Genomic DNA, 22,618 nt, shown 5'->3' on the forward strand with positions numbered 1-22,618 from the left:
GAGACGTTGCGGGGTTCTTTGCGGTATTGTAATGCAAATGCTCTCATGGTCTTTAGGTTTACTGTGATGTCCTGATTTGATTATTTTAATTTTTTATTATTATTATTATTATTATTATTATTATTATTATTATTATTATTGGTTCCTCCGTCATTGTTCTGCCCCCGCCGCTTCCATCTTGCGAGAGTGGCACCAAAAAATGACGGGAGGGGGGAACACGTTAAAAAAAAAAAAAAAAGAAGAAGAAGAAAAAAAAAAAAGAAAAAAGAAAAAATCCCACATCCACAACAGAAACCCCGAACAGCTTTTCCAAATGAGTGACACAGGCGGTGTCCATTCATCGCCTCACACCGGCGAAGGGTTTCTGAACAGCCCAGACCTCCTTAGCCAATTGCTGCCAGCAACATGTGGAGGGGAGGCATCGCTATAGCAACCGGTGGATGGGCCATGTGCGGCAGCCGGCAGGGGCTGCGAGCGGCCCGATATAAGGAGGGCAGCGTCGGGGCGCGCCGGCATCCTCCGCCCGCGCCCGCGCCCCGCGGGGCCGCCCGGGGCCGCCCGCTGCCCCCGGAGCGCTCGGAGCTGCGCGGAGCGCTCGCGGCCGCCTCCACCGCCTTTGTCTGCGCGGAGAAGGAGGGGAGGAGAGGGGGAAGTCGGGGCAGCGGGGGAGGACGGCCGGAGCCCGCCGAGGTGCGCCGAGCCCTCCGAGGGAGGAGCCGGTGGTGGCCCGTCGGCGGCAGCGCCATGGCAGCAGGTAAACGCGGAGCGGGGGGAGCGCGGCGCGGGGTCTGCGGGCGGTGGGAGCCGCGCCGGGAGCGGGGATGGCGGCGGGGGGCGAGCGGGGCCGCTGCGTGCCCGCCCCGTCGGTGCCCGTTCGGAACACGGGGGGAGCGGGGGCGGCCGGCGGGGCCCGGCGTTGGGACGGGGCGGCCGCTCCGCTGCGGGGCTCCGGCTGCGCTCCGAGAGCCGCTCGGAGGGCGCTTTTAGCTCGTGTCTGTGCGATGTGCCTTCGGCATCGGCGTTAGGTCGGCGCTGGCGCAGCGGTTCGCGTTGCTCTTTGCCGGAGATATTTGACCGAGCTCAGCTGTCGCCGGCCGACCTCTTGGCTCGGTTTCGTGGCTTGGACCTGCTCTGTCCCTCTGCTTATCCGTTTCGCTCTGGCTGACAAAGCCCGGGCTAAGGAGGAAATGGGCGTCCCGGTGCTCGCGTTCTGCTGCTTTCTCCCGCATCGCTCCTCGGAGCTGGGAATGGAAGTTTCTTCACCCCGGCGTCTCCTCTCCGCACCTCCGGCTTTGCCTTCCTCCTTCGCAGGCGTGGATGTGGCCGTCCCGTTTCCCGTCCGTGTGTCCGTAGCACATCTCAGCTGATGCTGTAGGCTTTCGTGCCGTGCTTTAACTAATACTCAGAGCCTCGAGAAAATCTTGAAGTTTACATTTCCTCTTCCGCAACCTTACACCACAAACTTCTTCGGGGTTCTCAGACCTCTGGGCATCTCAGCATCACCTCGTAGTGGGACTCAGGACAATGCCTATCATCGTTTCTCGTAACTCTAACCAGAAACTTCACTTCTGTGTTTGCCTTTAGGAGGAAAATATCTACCATTGATCAAGGGATCTTTGAACTCACTGAATTCTTGATTGTATTCAGTCATTGTTGGCGGCATTAATCCTACTAAAAGGTATAGAGACGCTCAAGAGTGCTTTGTGGTGTTGAAGGTTGCGGAAAGATCATTGTGCCCCCACCGATGAATAGATCTGTGGCTCTCGCAGTGACCTTTCTCAGTGATTTGAATAAGCTGCAGTTCCCAGAAATCCATCTGCCCATTGTGCCCGTCGATTTGTCTAATCTTCCCGACCCCTACAAGAAGCCAAAAGCACCTTCCCCTCCGATTTCACCCTCTCGAGTGAAAGCATTACGTTGACCTCATTTCAGGTGATGAACTTACATCTGCTGAAAGCCATCCTGGCTCCAGGCGAGCCGGGCAGGGGGGTGCAAAAGGAGGGAGGCCGAGAGCAGCCCCACACACCTCTTCCTCACTCTCCAGATATCCCCTTAAAGCACCAACAAGTAGCCCGGGCCGTGAACCTGGCAGCACGGCGCTGAACCGAAACTCATGCTGTGAGCATCCCTGGACCCTGTGCTCCATGGACCCATCTGGGTGAGGAGGGGGCAGGCAGCAAACCGAGGGAGCTGCTGCTTTCCCTTTGTTTTGCTTTCTTATTTCACAAAGGAAAACGGTATCAGTGGGTTTCCTAGGGACAGAGTGAGGTAGCCAGGTTTGTCCTGATGCCGAGTGCGCCTCTAGGTTTCTGGTGACCTATCAAACTTAAAGAGCATAGAGCATCTCATCCTCTATCCCCAGTCACCCTGCAGCAGGAATTTGCTAGAAGTGGATTTAAGTTTAGATTTATTTAAACAAGCATATATATATGTATCTATATATAAGAGTACATATTGTATATGCACCCACACAGACCCCCACCCGTCCCTTTCTTCATGCTTCCTCTATCAAGGAAATAACACACGTTCCCTTCTAGGACCGAGCCTATTGGCAAAGGGTCCTTTTAGAAAAACAAGAGAAGCTGGTGAGCTAGAACTTATTTTCCTGAAGTTCATTTCTAAGAGGAATGATTTTCTTGTAGAATTCTTTTCTTCTGCCCAGGCACTCTTTTCGCTCCTTGAATGGCAGATTTGCAAGTACAATTTCATCTGCACAGAGGAACAATAGCTTTCAGTTGCACAAAGGATTTCTCCCACCCTGAATCCAAACCACAATGCCTCTTGCTCTGATAATAGCTTCTGAAAAGATTTTGTAATGCACAGAATTAATACATGATTATTTCCGCCTCACTTCTCTCATTTATTAGATTCTATAGTGAATTCCAAATTAAAAATAGCACCTCTCGAGTTTTTTAACGTTCTGATATTTTGAAACAAATCATATTCTCAAGTTGCTCCTTTTGCCCATGTTTACGAAGAAATCTGCTTTTTAAATTATTATTATTGCTTAGAAACCAATCTACCTGATAGCAGTGTAATAATCAAGACATTCACAAGCTGCAGAAAAATGCAGTGTGAGGTTATTCCTAAATGAATCACAGTGGTTTTGCTTTTACAACGTGGAGGGAAGGCTGGGCGCAGCAGCTGAACGTTGTCAGAAATACCTCCTTACACTGATAAAGTGGAATCAAACCTCAACTTGTGTGAGAGTTGTGCAGAATCAGGCCCTGTGTCCTGGAGGAAAAACGGAGTTAATTGTGCGGGGGCATCTGGAAGGTGAGCGCTCACAGCCCTGCACAGAGCCCTCTCTGCTGTCACAAAGGCTTTCCCTTACCCTTCTTCTAGGTGTGAGAACTTATTTACATGAAAGCCTCCATTAAATATTTACTGCCATTTGCTTGGGATTTGTTTGTGCTGAATCATGGGATGACACCACGGAACGGGACGCGGCGCTTTGATTCGAGCGGTGATTTGTGACTCCGGCGTTACGCTGCACTATTGACTGCTTCACTTTGGGCTGTGTGTAGATGTGCTCTGCCAAGGGACTGGGAAAGCCAATGTGAGATCAGATCCCGTGCATTTTTTCCCTCTTAAAATAATCATGACAACAACAGAACAACCCTTATGGAAGTGGTGTAACTCCAGCGAGCACTGGTGAGTGTAGAGTTATAGAATGGAAGAGTAGAAGTGGTTGGTAGGTGTGATGCTCTGGGATGGAGCGAAGCTTTGTCATCTAGAATTCAGCATGGATTGGGCCATTGCAAAGCGAGCAAAGACTGAAGCCTGAGTGTTTTGAGTTATTTTCTAAGCCGTCCGTTTAGGATCAGTGGTTTTGCCTTCATTGGGACTCAAAGAACACGTGTTTCCGAAAAGGAAATCATTCAGGGGGATGTCAATATATTCAGCTCTATAAAGTTTAAAAAATGCATAGTTACATGTAGCTGAGTTTAATATTTAATTATGTGTAATTTATGTGGTCTATTTATTTGTTGAGCCTTAGGGGAAAGAAAGGTGATTTGTTTTTCTTGTTATGCAACAGCTATTGTTCCCCTTCCACCCCGGGCGAGCACCGTGGCAGCCTGAGCGAGCACAGGGAGAGGTGTTCTGCCTTAAAAGACATCCGACTGTAAATGTCAAATTCATAAATATTTAAACATTTTTCTTTCAATTTCGAGGCAAGTCTGACAGGACGCCTCTAATTAACCCTGGGCTCCGTTTCAGGCTGGGGCCTTATTGCCGGGAAAGAAGAATGAGAGGTTTGGGCGAGGGGAAATCTCAGCTCGTGGCTGGGAGTGAGAGGGAGGGACGGAAGGAGGGAGCTTGGAACGAGCTCGCTGGATTCATTTTTACCCGTTTCATCGTTTGACGGTTGATGTGCTTGCTGGAAGGGCAGCGGGTCTGCGGGGCTGCTCTGGGAGCACCGGGAACCTGAGGTTCTCCTGTCGGGACGCATCCCGGGGCCGGGCCTCACTGCAGCCCCAGCCCTGCGCTCCCCGACGGTGGAGGTGTACTCGGGGCCGCCCAGCCGGAGGCGGCTCCCGACCCCTGGGCTGCTCCTCCGCACCGACCCCGGCAGCAGAGAGGGGAGAGGGGGAAGCTCCGCGCCCCGACGGCGGCAGGGAGAGGGGCTGAGTGCCCCCGACGTGATGGGACAGAGGTGCAGCTGCCGCTGCCCCAACTCCTCTTCCCTCCCGGTCATTCCTGGCTCCTTCCCTAGGAAGATGTGTGTTTTGTTTTATTTTGATTTGGATTTTTTTTGCAAGCTCTTGGCCGTCTGATGCCCAGCATCAGGGACGGCGGTTCCGGGGGCTCCCATGAAAAACGCTCCCCGACGTGGTGCCAACAAGGCACCCTAACCCTCAACCTTCCACCCCGCAGCCCAAAACCCGGCAGTTTCCTCGCGTTTCCCGTTACGAGAAGCGGATCTCGGCCCACGCCGCTTTGTTCCGGGCACGGCTGCCCCTCGGTCCCGGCGCTGCGAGAAGTTGGAAGCGGCACTCCCGTCACTATAACTACGGGAGTCGAGGAGAAAGCACGCTCCTTCTCTCCCCCGTGTTTACTCAGGGCGCTTGACAGCACTTTGCTCCCGTCATTTTCATTGTTTCCTTCGCACAGCCCTTTCCCCCTGGCGTTTGCGCGGCTCTTTCACACGGCGAAAGGCGAAGGGAAAAGCGTTTTAAAACCGCGGTGCTAAAAGCGGAGAAAGGGGAGATCCGTGAGCAGTGCGATGGGGGAGCCGGGGCTGCGCGGCTGGGACGCGCCCTCGGGGCTTCGGGGGGGTGTCGGGGGGGCTTGGAGGGGGGCGGGGTGGCCCCGGGCACCGCGGGGGGCCCGAACCGGGGTCGGAGGGGCTCCTCTGTGCCTCGCTATCGGGGGGCCGAGCGGAGCGGAGAGGCGGATTAACGTCCCGGGGCGCAGCCGTCGGGGAGGGGGCGGCGGCCCTTTAGCGGGGGCCGCCTATTGAGATGCAGATCGCGACCCCTGGCCCCGAGGGGACGGCGTCCCTTTCACTGAAATGCTAATGGCAGAGCGCGGCAGCCCCGCGCCTCCCCGGGCCCCCGGGTGATGCCGTCGGGTTTGCCCCCTCCCGGCTCGGTTTGCGAGCCCCCGGCGGCCGGGGCAGGTGGCCCGGGGTGGGGGGCGAGGGGAGGCGCCCCTGGAGCCCCCAGGGGATGGGGGGAGCGGCCCCGTCCCCCTGGTGGCTGGTGGGATTGGGAGGAGGGGCCGGGGGGCGGTGCGAGCCGAGCCGGGCTGAGCCGGGCCGGGCCGAGTGGGTTCCGCGCCCGCCCCCGGGGCTTCCCAGAGCCGGCCGAGCATCCTCCGCTCCCAGCGTCCAGGCGAGAAAATCCGGGAGACTCCTTGAAGCCGCATTTCCATTAACTCAGCCTCAGCCCCGGCTAATCCGCAGCACTGAAGGCAAGGAGGCTAATTAATGACAAGCTTTTACAGTCAAGACCAGCGATAATTGCTTTGGTGGCCTTTATGATTACAAGATAAAAATGGACCGGGCCTGACATAAGAGCCACTGTGTACACTGCAAGACAGGAGGAAATTAAGAGCTGGCTAGCTGAATACGGAGCAGAAAATTACTAATAGAGGAGAGATAATGAATAGGCCGGCTAGGCATTCATGGGGAAAAATCCATTTTGTTACCACGCGAAATTAGGTGGTGGAAAGGAGTTTGCTAATTGTTCTCATCTTGTAGCAACCAGGGCTGAGGCAGGGGCGTGCTTTTCAATTCATTTCCCTGGTAATTGTGAAAGGGGGAACGCGGGCCAAATGAGTCCTGCTGCAATTTGCGCGCCTGGTCTTTTCATTTTCATGTTGCGTTTTTAATTGTTGCTAATATAGCTTATAATGAAGTTAATGAGGGGAAATTATTGTACAACTTTTTAGCACATGGAGACAAGTGAAATGCACGAGAAGGATTCTCTCCTATTGCTGCAAAAATAATAGTCATCTGGAGGAGTTTGGAACTGACTCTTTCTATATTTATATATAATCCTTTTTCTTCTGTAACAGACAAAAGGAAGAACGGCCACCTACTTTTTTTTTTTTTTTTTTCCCCTGTTGTTTCGTGTTTTATTTTTCACTCTAAGAAAGAAAAAAAAAAAACCAACGGATTTTCCCTCGTTGTTCCGTATGGTTGAGGAGGGAGGGGGGACCCGGCGCTGCGCGCACCCAGCGCCCGCCTCCGCCTTTCGGGAGCGGAAAGCCGGGAGGGGAGGGGACGGGCGGGGAAGGGACGGGAGGGGAGGGAACGGGACGGAACGGGACGGAGCGGGGGGGTCGCGGCGCTGTCTCTGCCCGCCGTTGGGCTCCGGCCCGGCTGCAAGTCGGCGCTGCCGGGGGCTTCCCCCGACGGGGCCCCCGCACCGCTCCGCGCCGCGCACTCAGGCGCTGCCTCTCTCTCCTCCCCTGCAGAAAAGCCACGTACCTCCGCTCCCGCAGCGCGGGGAAGAGGCAGAGTCGGCCAAATTTCTCCTCCTCACCCTCCTCTCCCTCGCTTGCATCGCCGGGGTCCTGGCAGCTTCGGGGGTCGTCTACTGCCTACGGCACCGCGCCCACCACCGGCTCAAGGAGAAGCTCTCGGCCCTGGGGGCTGACGCCGGATCCGATGCTACCGCTGCTTATCAGGTAAGCACCAGCCTTCCTCCTCCTCCTCCTCTTCCTCCTCCTCCTCCTTCTTCTCCTCCCCAGCCCCATTCAGCCAGGAGACACTCGTTGGGCTCCGTTTGTTTTCAGCGCTTCCCCCCTCCCATCTCCTGTGAATGTTCCCTGGAACAGCTCCTTACTGCCGGGCAGTCCTCATGGCTCTCGCTGTAAATTTGTGTCCAATTAGAAACATTGAAAGAAGGAAAAGAAAGCCCCTCGCTGTTGAAATTCTCTGAAAAATAACATTAATATCCATAATCTGTCACCCCTGCTGCTATTAATAACGAAAAATCTTTAGCGTTTCTGAGGGATGGTTCGCACGGTTATCTGAAGATGTCTCTCATTTTGAGTAATCGACTTCTTCAGGGTCTGATATGAAAAGAGCCTTTGACCCGATCTGTTGCCACCTTCTGCCATTATTCAGATAAAATGAAATGTAATGCTGATAGATGGGGAGGCGAATGGGGGCTGTTTGGCGGAGAACAATGGTGGCAGATGTGTGGCCAGGAAGGCGGGAGTGCTGCGCTGAGATTTGCTGGAACACATCACAAACCATCGGGGTTTCTCTTTCAGTTTCAGGTGCTGGGTGGAGAGAGGCTGCATCTTGCTGGAGTTTGTTTTAGCTCACGGGGCCGATTTCTTGGGGGTGTTCTTGGTGATGGCAGTGCGCGTGTTTTGGTTGTACAGCACGCAGCTCTTGTTTTCTAGCCCAAAATATTTGGAGTGTGGCTGGGAGAAAGAAGTCGAGAATGTGTAAATATTGTTGCTGTAGTACCCGTGTGTGCTGTGCATCGATAGGGTCCTCCTCGTGGCACTTCTCTGTCAAGTTCTGTTTTACCTTCTTGCTCTACTCAGCATCAGGCGTGATGGCCTTCCTGTGTTCTCAGGCTTCAGACTGGTAGCTGGGAGTTGTGCAGGAATAAACTGGGGAAGTTTGGGTCTGTCTCTACCACTTCTGTGTTGGAAAGAAGATTGTGCAGTGCCTCTCCTCAGGATGGGCGCAGAGAGATGGTAGTAATGAGTGATAAATGCAGATGTTTCTGTTATGATTGGTATCTTCAGGAACGGTTTTGTTTTTCAGTTTAAAGGGAATGCTTTCTGTAAAGAGAAAATCCTCAGATCTCCTTTAGGTCTTTAAATTTAATGAATTCTAAAGCAAGAGAAAGCGAGAGCAAAAGCATTTCCAGTGCTTTTTTGTTTTGCCAGTGGAAGAATGGGGCGTCCTCCAGGACAACGTGTGGCCCAACCAGCAACTTGTCCTCTGAGTTTAGTTGGCCAAAGAGATCTTGGTTGTAAACATTTTTGTTTGTTATCAATAGGGAACTTACTGTTCATTCATTCAAACCACAACCACAGAAAGGATAGGTAGTCTCTTTTTTCCTTTTTTTTTTTCATTAAACACAAATACACAAATCCTTTATTTTATTTTATTTTATTGAAGAAAGCCCTCCAGGTTCCAAAATCACACTTGAAACTGAATTTGTGATAATTAACAGGACAATCTTCTTAGTGACAGCTCTAATTAATAGTATCTGTAATTAAAATCGTGCCCTTCCAGCAGGAAAATTGTTTGAATTTCTTGGAGTGACCTTTTTTGCCGTTTCTCTTGGGAGCAGAGTGGTTAAGTTGATATTGATTTTATAATGAGCTCTGGTTTGTTTAATAAGAAGCTGTAATCCAGACACTAAATGAAATGTGCGCTTCATTTCTTCTTCCAGGATTTATATATGTTTTAAAATCTCCCTAGTCAGGCCTAGAAGTGTCATTTTCTGTTCAAAATAATAACAGTAAACAAACAAACAAGCAGGCGAAGTAGCCAGGCAGTGCTTTGAGGATGCTGCTCAGTTTTTCAATAGCAGAACTGCCTTCATATTCTTTGTTCTTGACCTTTGGGCCCAATCCGAACCACCTGACTTCTTCAGCATTTCCATTGGTTTTTCAGGAGAACTGTAGTCATGAGTGGGAGGAAAACTGTTTTTCCTTAAATACAAAGGTTTCTAAGGGCTTGGCTCCCCTCCCATGGAAGGAGATGGGAATTTTGCCATTGGTTTCAGTGGCAGCCGTAGGAGGCCCAAGTATAGGCAGGCAAAATACTTGAGCAGTTTTGCTGCTGCTAAGTAGCGTTTTAGCAACATGAATCACTGGGCCTCTTTTTGTGTATAATAAACTATTCACGTGGATTTGAGGAGAAATAGGACCGAGCCCTGTTTGCATAGTCAGAATCGCCATATGTTGAGCTGTGTTAAAGGGAATGGGTATCTGGTGTGATGCGTGTTTCGGATAACATCAATTAGGTCTCAGAAAAGCAGCAATTATCCTTTTCCTCATCTTCTCTGCTATTCATAGGGCTATAATGCGACCCGTATTCACACAGGGATGAAAAAAAAGCAGATAGCTTTGGAAATTGTACCTACTTTGTTCTCTTCTGCATCAGTTAAATGCTTCCCAAGTATCTACTTGGTTAACTCAGTCTGTTTTAAAAATATGAAATATTTCAGCAGCTGCTGCCACTAGACTTTAAAACATGATGCTTCAGTGTGTTGCTGGTTACAGCCTAAGTGACAATTCAGATTTATTTTTTTTAATTTGAAGGAGGGGAAATTGGTCGGTATGAAAGGGCCTCGTGGCCCACTGTGATTCAGAGAGAACGCTGAAATACTGCGTTAGTTCACATGCTTCTCCAAATGTCAGTGCTTTATATCTTCACATAAACAAGGCTGACCTAAATTTTCAAGATTTAGCAGCAGCATTTTTCATCCTAACCCAGTTCAGCCAGGAGAGTTCACTTGGGGTTTTACTCATTCCTTCCTCACCCTGTGAACTTAGCAGAGTTTTTTCCCACAGCTGTTTTCTTTTCCATGTTTTTTATTTATTTATTTTCGGTTCCAGTTTACACAGCGGAATAGCAGATTGGGAAGGAGAAAACACAAATTGTATTGTCAGGGAAACAGCAGGTTGGCTGCTGGGGCTTCTCACTGCTGAGTGCCAGAGCTGGGAGCCAACCCCAGTGCTGCTGGGACAACGCACATCAGCGTTGCTGTGCAAGTGCGGCTCACGCGGGAGGCTCTGGTGGAGAAGCAGGCAGGGGAGGCAGGGGCAGGTTGAAGCGGGCAAATAAAATATCTGCTGGAAGTGGCTGAGCTGTGAATCTGTTCTAGGGGGGATTTCCTAAGCAAGCATCTGGCTGCCAAAGTGTTAAATACGGTCTGTGAGACTAACCCCGACTGCAGGGTGACTCCGGGAAGGGGAGATACACAGCCGCAACTTCATTTATCTTTGAATCGCTAAACAAACACGAAATTATAGGCTGCTTTAATTAGACTGTGGCTAAGGAGCTTTTCAGAATTAATGGCAGCAGTGTATCTCGTAAAACGCTGCGTGTGCATGAAACACAGCCCGTCCAAAGGCGGAGCGTTTGTGCGTACCTTTTAAACACGTCTCCTGTCCTTTCAAACCACATGTGTAATGGGTAGATAAGTCAGCGGGAGCCTTCGTGGGCGGCTGAAGAGAGGCTCTCTGCCTTCCCCGTGCCCATGCGCACACCTCCGTTCGTGTTTGCAGTTGTTGCTCGCGTTGCTTTGATCTCCTTTGAAAAGCAAGTTTAGTATTCTGCGAGCCTCTTCTCTGCTCCAGAAGATTAGGGCAGAAGCGTTTTAGGAATTTTCAGCAGAGCCTCTTTGATTCCTTTCACCACACCGAGCAGATTTTCCTCGTGCCCTTTGAAGGCTTTGGAGCATCACCCGGAGAGAATTGGGCGCAGGGACGCGGGGATGGGCTGCGAGTGGGGCTGCCGAGCGCATAGCTTCGTCACCGCACCCATTAGTGAGCAATCTATTAATGTAATGAGTGCCTATTAGCGGCTACCGCTATTTAGGAATGCTCTGCTGGATTCAGGGTGATGTATTGGTGAGTCTGGCTGAACCCTGCCTTCTGACCCCTGTGTGCAGAACGCTGGGTTGGGCAAGATGGTAAATCAGCAGATTTTCTATTTCCAGTTGCAGAACTTTACTGTGAGCATCATCTTCTGCATCGCTGGTGATGCTCTGTAAAACATTGGCCATAATGGAATTTTAAGGCAGAAGTTAAAATGTGCTGAAGCTGGCTTCGGAGAACTGTCTTTTAATATTTTATGTCAATAATGTGCTTTTTAATTTTCCTTGGCCTCAGCCAAAAGAACTTCCTTTAGAAAGCAAGGGGGCAAAGACCAGGCAGTTTACAATGAGGTCCTTTTGCAGCTGCCTGAGATATTCAAGGTTACGCGAGCTGTGCAGTGTCAGTGCAGCTGGGTTACATCATCCGCTGGTTTAAAGCTTGTTCCAATAACGTGACTTGGCAGGCTTATAATTGTGAATTATATGTTAAATTCTGTATTGTTACTTGTGTTGCATTATGTATAAATTATATACTCCTTTGTCAATTTCAGTCTTATTAGTTATGTGATCCTTCTGGATTCAGAGCCACTAAAAACTTCTCAGTGCTTTGAAAGATTTGATCTTGGTAGTTTTGCTGCTAATCTTGCAGAGAGATTTTAAGAAAACAGCATTTACAACAGGGATTTTGCTGCTACAAATATTTTTAAAGGCTCCCACTGAAAGAATCCACTCTCTGCTTAGCCATCGTGCCCACTCTGTATTTAAATACAGACAATTCATTGCATCTAATACGGTTTCGTTTTTTAAACTCTAGACTGATTTCATAAGCAAACATGCTATTGTGGTATTAGAGGTTAACACAATAGTAATACTATATATCAGTTCCTTAGAAAATTGAGTTTTGTGAATTAAATGAAATTTAAAAAAGACAAGTTTGCTGACCTTATTTGTCAAGTTTTTGGTAGTACTGAAGTTAATGTCAGGTCCGAGAACAAAGTAAGGTGGGAAATTGGGGCTGGTCAGTGCCCTGCAGTAGTGCTCACATCTATGTAAGTTGCCTCTAAGGACTCTCATTAAACCTCAGCTATCACTGAGGACGATGAGTTTTCGATACGTGAGCATTCAGTAAACTTGTCAGTAAGGAATACATTTAGTAAGGATTTTGGATAGGTGCAAGTTTTGCCATAAAGCTCAGTGTGTTTTCTTTTGGGAAAACAAAGGACAGAGCACACTTCTAATCTTTTCCTTTCTGGTGTCCTTATTAAAAGAGAAAAAAATGTTGTCTCGTGTGACTATAAAGCAACAGGACTAATTGTTTGCAATAAAACATACACTGGGAGGTGTACATATTGGAAGAGCTGTTCTTGCCCTTTCAGGCCTCTTTGCTGTGTGTTACGTGAGCAATTCTCTTTAATTAGTATCTTATCTTAAAATAGATCCACAATAACCTACAAATACTTAGTATGTAATGTTATTACATAAGCTAAAAGAGGGGAGATCTAAGTTACTTGTTAGGAAGAAATTTTTTACTCAGGGGGTGTTGTGCACTGGCACAGCTGCCCAGAGAAGCTGTGAGTGCCCCATGCCTGGGAGTGCTCAAGGCTGGGTTGGATGGGGCCCTGGGCAGCCTGAGCTGGTGGGTGATAACCCTGTCCATAGCAGGGGGTTTGGACTGGATGATCCTTATGGTTCCCTCCAACCCAAGCCATTCTATGATTCTATGATTATGAAGCACTCTAACAGTTATTTCACTCTTCCAAACACTCACTGCATGCAGAAGTGCATAGCAATAAAGGCGGAGAAGAAAGAGTTGAGAAATGTGTAAGGGTGGCTAGTGGAGAACTTGCCTTATGCTTAAATATTTTGTTGATGTTGGCTGGTGGACGGCCAAAACAGAATGAGGCAAAACAAGAGGTGTGTAGACGTGGATCTAACTTAGGAACTTATAAAATGAATCTTAAGCTCCTGGAAGTGAGGAGCTCCAGGGAAGCCCTCCTTTTGCATGAAAATAAACAGGTGCCATGTGGGGTTAGACTTGAAGGGGGTAACCCTTCACTAGGCTGCAGATAGGGTCAAGAAGAGGTGGTATCACAGAATCATAGAATAATAGAATGGCTTGAGTTGGAAGGGACCACAAGGATCAAGTTCAGCCTCCCTTGCCACCAATAGAGTTGCCAACCACTACATCAAGTACTAGATCAGATTGCCCAGTGCCCCATCCAACTTTTAACACCTCCAGGGACGGGACATCCAGAGCTTTTCTGGGCAGCTGTGCCAGTGCCTCACTACTCTCTCAGTAAAAAAACTTCCCCCTGAAATCTTCTCTAAATCTCCCTTCCTTTAGTTTAAAACTGTTTCCCTTTGTCCTGTCGCTGTCTAGCTGTGTAAAAAGTTTATTTCCCTCACGTTTATGAACTGCCTTTAAATATTGGAAGGCCACAGTTGTGTCTTCCTGCAGTCTTCTCTTTTCCAGACTGAAAAAGCTCAGTTCCTTCAGCCTGTCTTCATAGGAGAGGTGCTCCAGCTCTCTGATCATCTTCATAGCCCTCCTCTGGACCCTCTTTAAAAGTTCCACATCTTTCCTGTGTTGAGGGCCCCAGACTTGGACTGGAGATGAGGCCTCACAGGGGCAGAGTAGAGAGGGACAGTTGCCCCCCTCACCGTCCTAGCCACCCCTCTTCTGATGGAACCCGGGATACCGTTGGCCTTCTGGGCTGCAAACACACACTGCTGGCTCATGTTACGTTTTTCAGCAACTAGGACCCCTAAGTCCTTCTTAGCAGGGCTACTCTTAAGGAGTTCTCCCAGCTTGTATACATATCTGGGATTACCTCAACCCAAGTGCAAAACCTTGCACTTTGCTTTGTTGAACCTCATTAGGTTCATCTGGGCCCACCTTTAGAGTTTCTCAGGGTCCCTCTGGATGGTGTCCCTCTGGATGGTGTACCAACCACACCGCTCAGTTTGGTGTCATCAGCAAACTTGCTGAGGGCACACTCAATCCCATCATGTATGTCATTGATAAAGGTGTTAAAGAGTGCCAGACCCAAGACAGACCCCTGAGGGACACCACTCATCACCAGCCTCCACCTGGACACAGAGCCATTGACCACAACCCTCTGCCTGTGACCTTCCAACCAATTCCTTATCCTCCGATCAGTGCATCCTTCTAATCCATATCTCTCCATTTTCGAGATAGGGATGCATTGGATCAAAGATTCTGCAGAAGTCCAGGTAGATAACATCTGTTGCCTTCCCTTTGTCCACCGATGCTGTCACTCCACTCCATCATAGAAGGCCACTAAATTGGTCACACCTTCCCTTGGTGAAGCCACGTCAGGCTCTCCCCTTCCTGCACTTGCTTCATTTTCCCTATCCAAGGGGACAGAATGGACTTGGTGTGTTGTGGAGCAAGGACAAAAGTGCTGCAAGCAAGAACGTAAGAAAGCACTAAGAAGAAAAATAGCTAGAGGGGAGATGAAGATGGTGACTCATTTTTAATAACTGGGAAACCCAGAGTCGCCACTCCAGGGGCCTTTCTTAGAAGAACACCTAGAGGTACCGTGGACTTAAGGGCCCTATCTCACCTAGCAAAAGGACATGATTGGCAGTGCCCTGGCACCACGTCAGGCTGGGTCACCCAGCCTTCTCCCAAAAGATTCCCTGTGCACAGTTAGCAAAGGCCGAAGAAAATAAATGTATTCTCTCACTGGGCACCTTTGTGAGTCTTGTGGGCAGCATGATCAGAGGGGGAATGCTGTTACTGCTGTACTTGTGGTCAACTCGGTGCCAGTGGAACTGAGGATGGACTCATGTGCAATGGGTCTTCTGCCTCTGGTAAGTCCATCCCACACTGTGCCTGGGCATGAGAGGAGACAGCAGTAAGCACAGCCCTGCTTAATGGGCTGGAGAGCATTTAATCTGCAGTTCCAAGCCATACATCATCTCAAGTGTCCTGATTTCTTTCTGGAATAACTACAGTGACTTCAGTGGTGTTTTTTCTGATGTAATGTAGAGGATATTCAGGCCCATATTTCCTATATCCTTCTGCCCTTTTTTCTGTTTTCAGACTTACTTTTCTTTTTCTTTCTTTCTTTTTTTTTTTTTTTTTTTGAGTAACTGCTATCGTGTTTCAGATTTGACACATCTCTCTATTGTACATTCTCTGAACACTCCTCAGCTAACACTGAGATCTGGCTTTCTGAGCCTTTCCTATTATTCCTTCCAAGTACTGTGCTAGGGGAAAAAATATATGTATTTTTGAAAGTTTTTAGCTGGAAAGATTTTTATTTTGCAGGAATAAACCTTGTATCAGGGTCCTGTTCCCTGTAAGAGAGTAAAGATTCATTCTGTGTACATAAGCAATTGTTGTAGGTGTTGTTTGTTGGTTCTTGTAGGACACATTGCCTGGGAGCAGAAGCAGGTTGCAGTGAGTGGTTTGAAGTCTGAAAGGTGCAGAACAAGCGTTCTTCCTCCTGCCTGTGTTCATCATGCTCATCAGTCTCACTCAAGGAAGTGGGAATCTTTTGTCCTTTCTGGACTGTGTGCCTGTACTCAGCCTTCAGGAAGGATTTGAAGCTGGCCATTGCCACCTAAGGCTTTTCCCTGATAAAGCCCAGAGAGGTTGTGGATGCTCCATCCCTGGAGGTGTTCAAGGCCAGGTTGGATGGGGCTCTGGGCAGCCTGGTCTAGTATTAGACATGGAGGTTGGTGGCCCTGCCTGCAGTAGCAGGGTTGAAGCTTGATGATCCTTGAGGTCCCTTCCAACCCAAGCCATTCTATGATTCTATGATTCTGTGAAACCTGTATGGACTTGGCTGTTTCATGGGACAGAGAAACGAATGCAGGTGTTACTTCCTCAGCTTCCCCTTTGCATGCAACCTGGTTGTGAAGCTCTTGGAGGGGATTGAGTGTTGCAAAGCCAACCATTCTGGGTAGGCTGCGATGGCTTTGCTAGTTTTGCTGTGGTATAAACTGTGAGAGAAGTTTGAGCAGAGCAGAGCCTTCCTGGAATCTTGCTACACAACTGCTGCCATCTTCCCAAAGCCCCAGGTGAGAGACCTATATGCTTCTCAGTTCAAGGGACAGAGATGACTCATCTGACTTCTATGTGCTGTGATTATTGCTATCTCAGTTTCTAAACCCTCATAGCAGCAGTGGATGTCACTGCATTGTGGATCACCTTGCAGTGCTGCATATTCCAGTTTAAGTTCCCTATTTTCAGCATGTAGGTCTGTTTTCACTGCTTGCATTCTTATAAAATAACCAAATGGAGACTGAAGGAGGGAGGCTGTAAAACAGCACCCCTAGAAGTGAAATCATTCAAAAAAATAAAATTAGTCTTGGAAGGATGGGAGACAACAAGTTTTGAATTGGAGAAAATCAAATTTAGCGTAGGTGGCTTGGCCAAAAGAGAAAATGCATTAGGGTTTTTCTAAGCTTTCCCGAGCAATTTTTGGATTTTTTTTTTGCAAAAGACACATCAGTGATGTTTTATTGATGTTTACTTGGGATGCTGCATTTTGAACAAGCAGACATTTTGATCAGGGAAATTGTGGTTGTTTTTTTTTTTAATTTAATTGTAATATTTCAGATGGATAAAATGCTGTTCATGTTCCGTACAGTTTTTGTTTTTCTGTTTTTTCTTTCTAGCTAACATGGTACAGGCTTCCCGATGATTCCTGCTTTTTCCTTCTATGCAGGACTTCTGCTGCTTTGCAGAACTATGTTTAGAAGTGGTTGCTCTAGTCCTCCAGTATGTAGATAGCACAACATTACCATGATAAAACTCACTTTCAGTATTGGGTTTGTGTACTTACCATAGCTGATTAGAATTTCTCCCCCTGCCCACACTGAATATAATCTAGCTTGGAGATTCATTCATTTCATGCAGGTGGGAATGCTGTTCCTGGCTCAGGCTGGCAACAGCAGAAATGTATGGTTTTAAGAGAGCAGCAGTAGGGTCATAACTACCAACCCTTCCTACTTTCTAGTACTGCTGGTGTGGACATCCCACTAATCTTCAAAAGTGTATAGGAGAGAATATATGCAGATGTCAGAGAACTACTGATCTTTCTCACTATGAATAAAAGAGCGAGAGAAAGATGGGAAGGAAAAATTCAGTACGCTGCTGCTCTTCTGACAGTGTGAGCCACCAGAATTTGGGTTTTGCCTTTTTTCATCTTCTCAGTTAGACTTAATTCTGTGGAAGACAAATGCTTGCTATGGGTTGAAGCAGGGTGATTTACTGGAAGAGGTTTCAGTGCAGTGGGTCATAGCAGAGAGAGCAATGTCATGGAGCTGAATGTAGATTTAGGGGAAAGAATGATCTACATATGTAAATTCACACCGTATACTGAAATTATGTCATACAGCATCTCTCTGTGCTCTGGGGAAACGCTGTACGTAACAAAATGCGAATGGGAGTGCGTAAAGTCCCCATGGTGTCACTCCCCAAAGTAAAAGAAAGAGCTGCAATTCCTAATTAACCTCACTGGAAAGCTCTTGAATGTGAGGTTAAAGTATGCTGGAGGATTGCCTACCTAATCTGATCCAAATTTGAACTTGGTTTTGAAGGTCTGGTTCAATGCACTGGCTCTCCAGGCAATGTTGACTAATAATTTTGTTTGCTTGTTTGAGGATCTTAGAAGTTAATTAAGAAAAAATCAATGAGCGAGGCTTGAGCGGATGCTGGTCACTCCATCTCAGAAGGAACACTGCAGAAATAGAGGGAGCGGGGAAAAGGTGACAAGAATGATTAATAGCAGGGAAAATGGGTACGAAGAGAGATGGAAAATACAGGTTATTTGTTCTGAAACAGTTACAAGTGGCAGCGTAGAAAAGTAGGAAGCGTGTAAGATGAGGAGCTGAAGAAAAAGTGAAACTCTTATTCTCACTTCTGGATAGCACCAAGCAAAGATATCCAGTGATGTTAAATACAGGCTAAAATCTTTTGCTGCTGTGGTTGTTTACTCTAGATGTGAGGGTCCCCCTCTACCTCTGCACATCAGTACTGAGCTCTGAGTACAAAATCCCTCTCACTTCTTCCGGTATCTCCCGTAATGGTAATGAAGTGGATATGTAGAAATACTGACCATTTTTAGTCTTTGTAGGCTTTTGCAGTGTGTGATAGAATATCTGTGCTGGGAGATACGATAGAACTCATATGTAATATTTTTTTCAGAGTTCAGGAGGATTTCACTGTACTACCACATATTGAGCTCCTAATAACCTGCCCTGACTTACTTAAGACAGCCATGCTTTATAAATTCTGTGTTTTTACCACTGTTTTCTTGTTGGCAAAATTTGCATTTGCTATTCCAAGCAGAGCTGAACAGCGAATTCATTTTTATTTTCAGCGGGGAATGGGTAGAAAGCAATGACTTTAGTTTTAAGGCAGGAGAGTGTAATGACTGGCACATTCATCTGTCATGACAGATGATGTTATGGAAAAAAATATCGCTGATGGCCATTCTTGATAAATACTTCCTTCTCCCAGCTTCACGTCTGATGTGTATCACCGCTTTCCACAGAGAAAGGATTTGAGAGTTTTACAAGTTTTTAGGACTCCTTTTTGTATTTCTCTGCTTGGTTTTAGTGACTGTGTTACCATGAATGGAGTTATGCAGACTTCAGGAGAAGCAGTAATAAACTCCAGAATGGGATAAAGCAACGTTTTTAGACATAAGGTTGTGGCTGTTTGTTTCTTTCTGAGCTAGAAGAGGATGCTGAGTTCTGCTGACAAGCTGGAGAGTCTCATTTCTACCAGAAATGATCTCCCATTTTCAGTCCTGCAGAGCAATAAAATAGTGGACTTCACAGCTTTAATGTGTATTTTTCCTGAGAAGCTACAGCTGGCTTGGGACTGCAGTTTTGCCTGCTTTGGGCCCCAGGCAGCTATAAATGCTGGGAGTGGAAGAGGAAACATTTGTGGCAGTTCTCTTCAGAGCTTTGGTGTGTGCTGGAAGCCGGTCCAGCTTGGGGTGCGTGAGGCAAAGTCAAAGCATGAGAGATTTGTACGTGGTTCTGCATGGCCTTGCAGGTTAATTCAGTCATTACTACTGTTCATTTGTAAAGCATGCTGTGTGGCTGTCCCTGTGCTAGTGGTGTGTTTGCTCTGCAAAACTGTAGTAAGCTGCAGCTGTGCCCACATCAGCCTGTATTGGAGTTGGTTAAAATGGACAAATTATGGAAAAGGTGAAGTTTGATTTGCACATAAAGGGTATGGCTGTAGGGCCAGTTGTGCAGATTACTGTGGATACGGGACTGCATGTTTGTAGCTGGGTGCTATATCTCAGGTTCTTAATAGGGTTGAGGGCTGAACTCGGATTCTGTAACATCCTTATTAGCCCTTAACATGTCTTCCCCTCCCAGTCTTCCATTTACTTGTCATATATTGCATGTAATTACACCTTCAATGTGGGAAATGCAGTTCATACTCCAGATTTGGTTGAAAACACAAGAAAATATTACTTACATAAGAAAATACATTACTCAGATGATGTGCGGGTTTTCTTTGTGACATGTAGGTGAATCTCAGATCTTACCACCTCTAGAATTGGCATTGTCTGAATTTGCTCAGACACTGTCAGGAAAACTCTGAGAGAAACCTGGGAGCTTTTAGACCAGTAGAACTTGAGTGAGTACAGGTCTTTCCTACTAGCCCTAGTAGGCCCATAGTTGCATCCCTGCAGTTTCTTCGAGGCTTGAAAGAACACACTACCATGTTGTCATTATTTGGGGAAAATATTAATTTGAATCATTTTTAAAAAACATAAAAAATTTTCATTATGTCTTCTGGTCTGTGAAGTCCTTCTCACTTCCCTCATGTTTCCTGAGACTCTTCCCTTTCAAATAAGCACAGACTGGTCTTGTGTTTCTGTGTGGAACAGAAATCCCCAGCACTATAAACTAAGCATGGTCTTCAGATTGCCCTGACCCCTGGGAAGCAGCATGATCTGCAAAGAAGCCTGTGCTTTCCTGGTGTGGGTAGCAGTTGAAACCCTGTCTTTATTTCAGGGCAGTATTACCCAACCTATACTGCCATCTCCTTGGTGAGCAAAAGCTCTGTCCCTTTATGAACTTCTGAGCTGTCCAGATGTCCACTGTGTTGGTGGGAGTCACTGGAAGAGTTAAAATAAGGATATTTCCTTGAACAGTGTTGGGTAATTGGTGTGTTTGGTTGGGTGCATATTCACTCCTGCTGGATTTCTAGAGCTGTGTGGTAGATCATGATGGAATATGGCTTTCTGTTTGTTTGATTTTTGGATAAGACAGTGCAAATGCTTGAATTTAAAGAGAGGTTATGAAACAAATAAACGCAAATGAAGAAAAAGTCATTCTCCATCTGAGGATTACCATGCTTTCTTTGCTTTGCCTTCCTGCCTGGTCCCTTCTTTCTTTGTGAGTGTGAAGAAAGGGGAGTCATAATTATGTGAATCCCCGCCAGGGAATGCTTGGAATGCTAAAAAAAAATTGAAATTTTTAATGTTGAAACTCTAGTTAAAATTGGAGTCTTTTTAGGAAGATGGGTGTTTGACTAAGAAGCAGCAGCCCTGCCTTTTAGGTCATTGAAAATTAAAACCCCTACACTGGGATGCAAATATACAGATGGTGGTGTGGTGTGAGTGTGCAGGTAGTCACAACAACTGTCGCTCACAGCTGAATGTTTCAGGGCACATTTATGCCAACAATCAAATATATGCATGTTCTGTTCTAATTGACCCCACACACACCTCCCCAGCGAGGTCTAGAGAAATATGAAGCAAACGGTGTGGCTACGTAACGATGCATTTGATACCATGTCAGAAATGGGATCTCTCTAAATATTACTTACAGACATTTTTCCAGTGTTCTCTCTGTTCCCTTCTCGAAGGCAGGCTGACCTCAGTAGTTGCCTTTTCTGGCAGTGGTAGAAAACGTGCGTGTAAATACTCCACATGTATAAACAGCTCCTTTACTCCTGGACAGAAAAGATGTTAAAATGAAACTAAAGCTTGAAAGTATGTTTCAGTTACTCAAAAATAAATGGTAATAAAGCTGTAATTATCCCCAAAGCTGCAAACACAGTAAATAAGTTAAAGTTGAATTTATAGCACCTGCAAGCGTATTAAGTATGCGAAAGCAAAACAAAGGCAGCCAAATGACTTTAGCTTCACCCTGTAGTAACACTAAGCAAATTTAGTTAGAGAATAATGATGTTTGTAGTCCTGGATCTATTTGTTTAAAAAAAAAAAAAGAGCTTTATTTTTTTCATCTTTTAAATCTCACTGTATTATGACTGCAACCATTGCAAAGTGGTTAAATCCATGCTGTAAGCATGCAGCTGGCTGCAGCTCATCCTGTAAATAATACCTCTGTAATTTAAAGGCTAATATTCCCATGTATTAAGACTAAGAAAAGCATTCTTAAAGATCTTTATTTCTCATTCTCAACTTATAAAAAAGTAATGTTGGAACTAGATGGTCTTTAAGGTCCCTTCCAAACCAAGCCATTCTATGACTCTGTGTATATTCTTAGTTTTCATTATGTATTTTGTTACAAAGTAGAGCCTAGGGTATCTTAAAATTTACCCTAGGCTGTACTTTGTAAAAAAATTTTACAATTTAGATAGTGTATTTAATTTAAAATTTCTACAAAACAGTTTTGTTTTGCATATAAAATGAATTCTGTATGATTTCTGTATTTTTGTTGATTTTTGCATATAAAATGATTTCTGTATGTTTGTTACTTGGTTCTGCTAGAGTATTTGGCAACTGAGGTTGAAAGGGCTTTGTGTATGCTCATCTACCACTAATAAACACACTTATTTCTTTGTTTAATGTCTCTGCATTTTCTTAGTAATTGTGCTTTGGAAGTTGTTTATTCTTTCTTACGCTGTTTTTAATTCTGAACGTAATTGTGCTACACTTGTTTCTGGACTGGGTCAGGTGATTTCCATGTGGATTTGCCAAGCAGAGATTTTGAAAAGAATGGAAATGTCAGGCCTGTTTCCTTGACTTCCTTTTTGGGATTATTCAAGTCTGGGGCACAGTTAAAGAAATATATAGATAAATATTATTTTCATTGATATGTAAGAAAGAAAAATCTATAATGTGTGGGTGATGTTAGAGAAATGAATATAACACTGAGGTGCGTGTTGGCTGTACCCTTACTGGGATGGTGCTGGCAGGACCTGAAGCTCCGAATACGAGGGGAAAAACTTAATTCTGACCATTACACAGACGTGTTTTAGTATCATGCTCTTCTGTCATCTTACCCTCACCCCGGTGTGTATACATCAGTTTCTCTCTGAAACAAATATTTCAATAAAACACACGGAGAGGTATCTGTAGGGTTTGTTTCCGAAGAGGCACAGTGCCTCCTTGGTTAAGAGGACCTCATACTAAGCCCTTCAGGTTCAGAGACCCCTTCTAACAAAGCAGTGTGGAATGACTGGCTCTCTATCCATCAGTTGTTGTCCATTAGTCACGACAAGTCTACTGATGCCCTTTTTTTCAATTTGGATAAATTCCATTCGTGCTGTGATGTGGTTCATTCACAAGTGGGCTGTGTGGATTTGAAAATCCATTTGTTGTACCTTAGGAAATAAT

At 46.5% G+C, this 22,618-nt stretch overlaps 1 protein-coding gene across 3 annotated transcripts in view; it reads left to right on the top strand.

The window, feature by feature from the left end:
* Positions 1-22,618, top strand: part of PTPRN2 (protein tyrosine phosphatase receptor type N2) — a 621,494-nt gene that overhangs the window by 514,188 nt on the left and 84,688 nt on the right. For all 3 annotated transcript variants that reach the window (XM_031615965.2, XM_031615966.2, XM_031615967.2), the window contains exon 13: positions 6,925-7,137. In XM_031615965.2, coding sequence (XP_031471825.2) covers positions 6,925-7,137 — 213 coding nt within the window. The remainder of the gene's footprint in view (positions 1-6,924; positions 7,138-22,618) is intronic.

Source organism: Phasianus colchicus, chromosome 6 (assembly GCF_987193195.1).
Source record: "Phasianus colchicus chromosome 6, bPhaCol1.hap1.1, whole genome shotgun sequence".
NCBI classification, from domain to species: domain Eukaryota; kingdom Metazoa; phylum Chordata; class Aves; order Galliformes; family Phasianidae; genus Phasianus; species Phasianus colchicus.